The sequence below is a fragment of the Camelina sativa genome, chromosome 9, assembly GCF_000633955.1.
Source record: "Camelina sativa cultivar DH55 chromosome 9, Cs, whole genome shotgun sequence".
NCBI lineage: Eukaryota > Viridiplantae > Streptophyta > Magnoliopsida > Brassicales > Brassicaceae > Camelina > Camelina sativa.
Window position 1 is genome coordinate 4,515,173 of NC_025693.1, and position 6,293 is coordinate 4,521,465.

At 32.3% G+C, this 6,293-nt stretch overlaps 1 protein-coding gene across 1 annotated transcript in view; it reads left to right on the forward strand.

Moving 5' to 3' along the window:
• The window catches only part of LOC104710462 (eukaryotic peptide chain release factor subunit 1-3-like), a gene marked incomplete in the record, with an annotated part of 2,706 nt that continues 1,772 nt past the window's right edge, over positions 5,360 to 6,293 (forward strand). The window contains 2 exon segments of the mRNA XM_010427071.2: positions 5,360 to 5,473; positions 5,659 to 6,292. Coding sequence (XP_010425373.1) covers positions 5,703 to 6,292 — 590 coding nt within the window.

Genomic DNA, 6,293 nt, shown 5'->3' on the forward strand with positions numbered 1-6,293 from the left:
ATAAGCATACAAATTTACAGCTTTAGTTTCAGCTCTGTCTCTTATGAGGTGCATCAAAACTGTAACTTAGCTTTCTATAATACACCATTATAATTTGGTGAATAATGTATACGAGATGTTCTGTTATTTAATAATGTTTACCTCTCGATTGTTGTTTCAGTCTCATCTCTGTTTCCATGAGTTAGACCATATTCTCAGATCTGATTAGTTCTCGGCTTTAGGATTATGTGAAATTTGGGGTTGTTAAAAACATAAATTGATACTTGCGTTCTTACATTGTTTTCTGATTACATAGATTTTACATTGTTTTTCCCTTGAGGTCTGATTATTTTTAGCATTATGATTGAAAGTGATGTATTTCAAATCTGGGTGTAATTTGTTTTCCTGTGCTCAGCAGCTAGTTTTTACACAGCTCTAGCTCCGAGGGAAGAAGTCACCACGCTGCACATAATAACGCAGAGAGATCACAACAACAACAAAATTAATTAAGGAGAAGAAAGATGTCGTGGCAAACTTACATTGATGAGCATTTGATGTGTGATGTTGGTGATGGCCAGGGACATCATCTTACCGCTGCTGCTATCGTTGGTCATGATGGTAGCGTTTGGGCTCAGGGTGCCAACTTCCCTCAGGTATAATATCCATTTTCAAGAGCAGCATGGTCGTGAAGCACTGGTTAGTGCTGGTTCACTTCATGTCATGTTCTTTTTTGTTTTGTTTTGTTTTTACAGTGCTTCTGTTCTTTCAGCTGCATAACATTGAGCATTTGAAAAGCAAAATCGAGAGAGTCCTGCTTTTGAACGAGTAATGTATATATGACTCATTAACACTTCCATTTTTTCTTACTGTCTTTCCATTTTTTTTTAACTCATATGGATGTTTTCTTCAATCCTCTTAGGACGCTCGATGGTCTAAGTTACTACGAAATGAAAATACTCAACTACTCATGTTTGAGATTTCCATAGGTTGGACCGATGTGATGAAGGAGAGGACGAGGCAGTGCAATGAGGTAAAGATTCATCCATGTGTTCCAAATTGTATAACTATATTTCTTCTTTTCTCAAATTTTTCTTGTTAACCACATATCAAGGAATCAATCCCTCTCTTAGAGATGCTGAAGAGAGGCTTGCTGAGCATGGGAAATCTTCAACGGAGAATGCCACATATGACCCATCATGGCGAAACTTCCTCGCGACTGAACTATTTTTTATCTTGGTTGTGATCTTTTGGTTATAGGATTTGGTTGGGTATATGGATGGATAGATGCTACATTTTTTGGGGATAATATAAATCAAAATTGACATTTTATTTTAGTTTTAATTTATTTTATTTTTAGTTTTTTTTAAAATTTTAATTTATGATGGTCGCAAATAAGTTGTTGATAATGTGACGTTTTTGCAACTACAGTAACTTAGTTCTAAATTAAACACTAGAAAATTAGTCTTAATTAAGTCCCAAATTTACGACTGCAAAACCTGTCATAACTTAGTCTTAAGATGTGACTCTTTATACAAGTTGTATAGTAGTCGCTTAGTTACGACGTTATTTAGGCGTCACCAAGTGGTCGCAAATTAGCGACCGTTTTGCGACCATTTTAATTTGCGACCAAAAATTAGCGACTACTAAAAACAGTCCTGGATTAGTCTCAAACAGTGACTTTGTGACCATTTAGAGACTATTTCGGTAGTCCCAAATGGCATATTTTCGTGTAGTGTAATATTGGTGGTTATTATTCACAAAAAGTTGCTCGGCCCTATGACAAGATTTGCCCTTCATAAAACCTTAAAATCAAAATCTAATATTTAGTTTTTCGGTGCTAGAGGTCATCAGATGAGTTCTAGGTCAATAACGCCACCGATTCTAGGTATCTATGTTTACTATATTTTCTTTTTAGTTTGTGTTTATGTTGGGAGATCATGATGTATCGTTTTGCTTCCCTTCTGCTACTTTTTGTGGATGTGAGAAGGTGATGGCTATTGTATCAGCTTTTTTATTTATTCCATAGTGTTATGATGATGTATGTCCAATTTTCAGAGGTTTAATATTACTTTACATATTGCTCGTAGTATTACATCATCTAAATTAGTCCGATGGAGTTTGGTATGTGAATTGACGAGCAATGGTTTAGTACTGTCTAAATATTGTTCAGGATTTATAACATCTTGGTGAAGCTATTTTTAATCATTTATTAGTATATATGCTAGATGATATCTAAAAAGAAACAAGACTGTAAAGTGAAATGTGCAAGCTTTTCTTTTAATAAAAAGTAAATTAGCAAGTTAATCAACAAAAAATGTGGAAACTTTGGAAATAAAATTTAGAAGGAGAAAAGGCTCAATAAGTCAGCATTAAAAAGTCTGAATCTAATAATCCAAATTTGTTAAAAATTTAAATAACTTTTTATAAATCATAAACTAATAACACTAAATTTTAAGAGAGTTTAACGTAATCTTAATTTACTAACAACAGATTTTACATAACATTTAAAATCTTTAAAACTCTATTCAAATCTCAAACCAATAACCCTCAACTAAGAGAATATTCATCACAAAAATATGAACGTAAGAACTTTTAATTTCCTTAAAAGCTAAAAACAAAAAAAAAATAATATTTGTAAATGATTTCTTAGTGGAGTTTTGGAAGCACTTAATAATACTAGTACTTAGCCTTGGGTGGAAAGGTTAGCCTTGGGTGGAAAGGCCACATTCTCTTCTATACTACGAACTATGAAACCTAACTTTTAATATAATAATAATCATCCATCAATCACAATATATTGTTGGAAAAATAAAATACGTACTCATGTTCGTGCTAATCACTATTTACGTTTTAAAGTAAATATTTTTTTCGTCAAAAATAAATTTATATTAATGAATTTGAATAGTCTTCGTATAACTCGTTTAGAAGCCATCATGGAAATGTAAAACATTCAGGGTAAAAAAATGTTTACAGACTACCATATTTAGCTAGTAAATGAGTTGTTTTATTACAAGTTCTAGAGCAGAAAACAAATGAGACATTATTAAACAAACTTGACCAATAGATAATATTCTGGCAAATAGCATCAATGGAGATGTCAAGTAAAGTTTTATTCACAATCTTGGTTAAGTTCTTGCAATCTCCTTCAAAAATGACATTTCGTAATCTTCTGATCCAAATATATATATATATATCCCATTTTAAGGCAAATATATTATATATCATTGGTAAGTAATTAACATAATGTCGAATTGTAAACAAAAAAAAAAGAAAAAAAAATGCTATATACTTCAAATGATAAGTAAATTAAAGTTGTCAAAAAAAAAAAGTAAATTAAATTAGGCTGAAGTTTTTAACTAAGAAAATACTATATGATTACGAATGTAAACATAACTCGACTCGAGTAATGGGATATATATTTGTAGGTGCATTATATTCGACATATTCATGAATACAAAAAGTCATGAGTATATGTGAGAGTCATGGAGTGTCTTCACCGTCCATTTAGGCTCTCTTTAATCAAAATCTATGTCGCACGCGCATATTTTTTATATATATTATTATTAGTTTTTACCTATATTTTCCCTTTTTTTTCCTTTCTTTTTCCTAATTTTTTTTCCAAATATATATATTCCAACAAACATACATATTGTTATTTTTTTCTATTAAGTTAAGGACTTGGTTACATAATTATATGTTAGGAGTTCGCATTTTAGTTAAATGCAACTTCTTTTAACATGGATTATTGATTTTGTTAGGAAATATTACTGAGAGCATATGATTTTACTGGTCTTTGGTGGAATTTCATACATATTATAGAATTATCTAATAATTCAATGTATGATAAAATCATCTGCCTATGGTATAGAGACCGTCTCGCTTATACGTTTTGTATTGTGTAAATAAATAACACTGTTTTAAGACGACAGACATATTTTGGGTCATCAATATTTGGCGTTGGTGTTAAATTACCGTGGATCTGATTGAGTCAAGAGCTTGTGATGGGCCAATAATGGGCTCAACAGAAACAGTAGAAACGATAGAATCGATTGCACAATAAGAAGAGGAAAGCCAATGCAGTGTAGACAGATGAGAGATATGAGGAAATTGAACTTCACAGTGTGCTAATTAATTTTGTTAAAAATGTAGTGCAGCTTTTGAAATTGACTTAGACACCCATAAAGTTTAAGAAATTTAGCGACACTATAAAGTTAGGCTTTAAAGGGGAATCCTATCCTCCACCATCGTAAAGATTAGCTAAAAGCTTCTACTTTTTTCCATGACCTATAATAATAGATCAATTTAATTTAGTCAATTTAAAAAGACGAATATACGTGTCGACTATGAACATTTTGAATGCCATCATCCACAAAGTTGATTAAAAGAATTTGAGAAAAGGGAATAAGATAAGCTTAATGTCAAAAGATTTGTGAAAGTTTTTCATTCATTTCAAAAGTTTTGCCTTTTAATTTGGATTTAATATGTCTTCTCCAAAAAAAAGTAATAATAATTTTTTTACTACAATTTAACTTTTGAATTTTTAGGGAAACAAATTAAAAAAGTTCTATTAAAATCTTATAAAACTCAAAAGCAAATACTATCATTATTGTTAAACAGTAAATTTACATTTCCATAAATATTCAAAATCTAACTCCTATAGTTTTTTGAAGTGGCCTACCATAATCACCCTTAATTATATAGTATTTCCTAACAATTGAATTGATTAGTGTTTACAATAATGACATAAAGCAGACGCATTACCTTTCTTTTTTCCGGTCGCTTTTACTTTAATTATTTCCTTTTCACAAAACCCAAAAATCCAAAAGTCAAAATAGTCACAAGTCTCAAAAAGTCAATAACCTCTCTCTCTCTCTCACACATGAACGTCACCACCAAACAAACAACACTTCCATTGATTGATCCATCCTCATAATAAATCTCCATCCTCATAATAAATCTCCATAAGACATCCTTTAGTGTTTGCCCAAAAAAAAAAAAAAAGACATTTCTCATATGTATTTCAAAACTTAGGGGTTACCCGATCCGACTTGTTATTCATATATAAGTTCAGTTATTTAACACTTTAATCAACCAGTGTTTTAATTTCTAAACCATTTAAACATTTACAGTATATTTGGTACTATATGATATTCACTTTGTGAAACAAATTTAATTTGTCATTAGGAAAAAACAAAAGATCAGTTCAAGAAAAAACAATTGTCCGTTTATAATGGGCTTTTAACGTTAATTCCAATTCCAAGCCCATATATTATGCTGTAATTTTGGTGTTTAGCAAGAAATCAGTCCCGCGTTAAAAAAAAAAAAAAAAAAACAGAATCAAAATTTACTTTCATATCTCTTCACGTGAGAGTCACGTGTTCGGTGTAAAGGGGTTGAAACCAGTGAAAAAAAAAACAAACCCTAAAAGGAGACTCATTTCTGGGTCGAGAAGGTGCGAGAATCGCTTACAGAGACGAGAGATTGACACACACAGGTACTAAATCTTCGAGCTTTCGATCTCTCTGTGTATCTAATCAACCTGGGCATGTTACATTTTCGATTTTTACTTCCAATTTCAACCTGGGTCTGCTTAGATCAATCGAAACTCGTTTTGCTTCGTTTAGTTAATTTCAAGCTTTAAAGTTTCGATTTTTGTTGTTGTTGTTGTTGTTCTTGTAGTTGTGATTCGCGTGCTGCGTCTTAATCTTGAAGCGGGGAAGAACATGGCAGACCAAGAATCAGATAAGAACATTGAGATTTGGAAGATTAAGAAGCTAATCAAGGGTCTTGAAACCGCAAGAGGTAATGGAACGAGTATGATCTCTCTTATTATGCCTCCTAGAGATCAGGTAGCTCGTGTAACTAAGATGCTTTCTGATGAATATGGAACCGCCTCAAACATCAAGAGTCGTGTGAACCGTCAATCTGTTTTGTCTGCTATTACTTCTGCTCAACAGAGATTGAAGCTCTACAACAAAGTTCCTCCCAATGGTCTTGTTCTGTATACTGGAACCATTGTTACGGATGATGGAAAAGAGAAGAAAGTGACGATTGATTTCGAGCCTTTCAAGCCTATCAATGCTTCCTTGTACTTGTGTGACAATAAGTTCCACACTGAGCCTTTGAACGAGCTTTTAGAGTCTGATGACAAGTTTGGTTTCATTATTATGGATGGAAATGGAACTTTGTTTGGTACTTTAAGTGGGAATACAAGAGAGGTTCTGCATAAGTTCACTGTTGATCTTCCTAAGAAGCACGGAAGAGGAGGACAGTCTGCGCTCCGGTTTGCTCGTCTTAGGATGGAGAAGAGACAT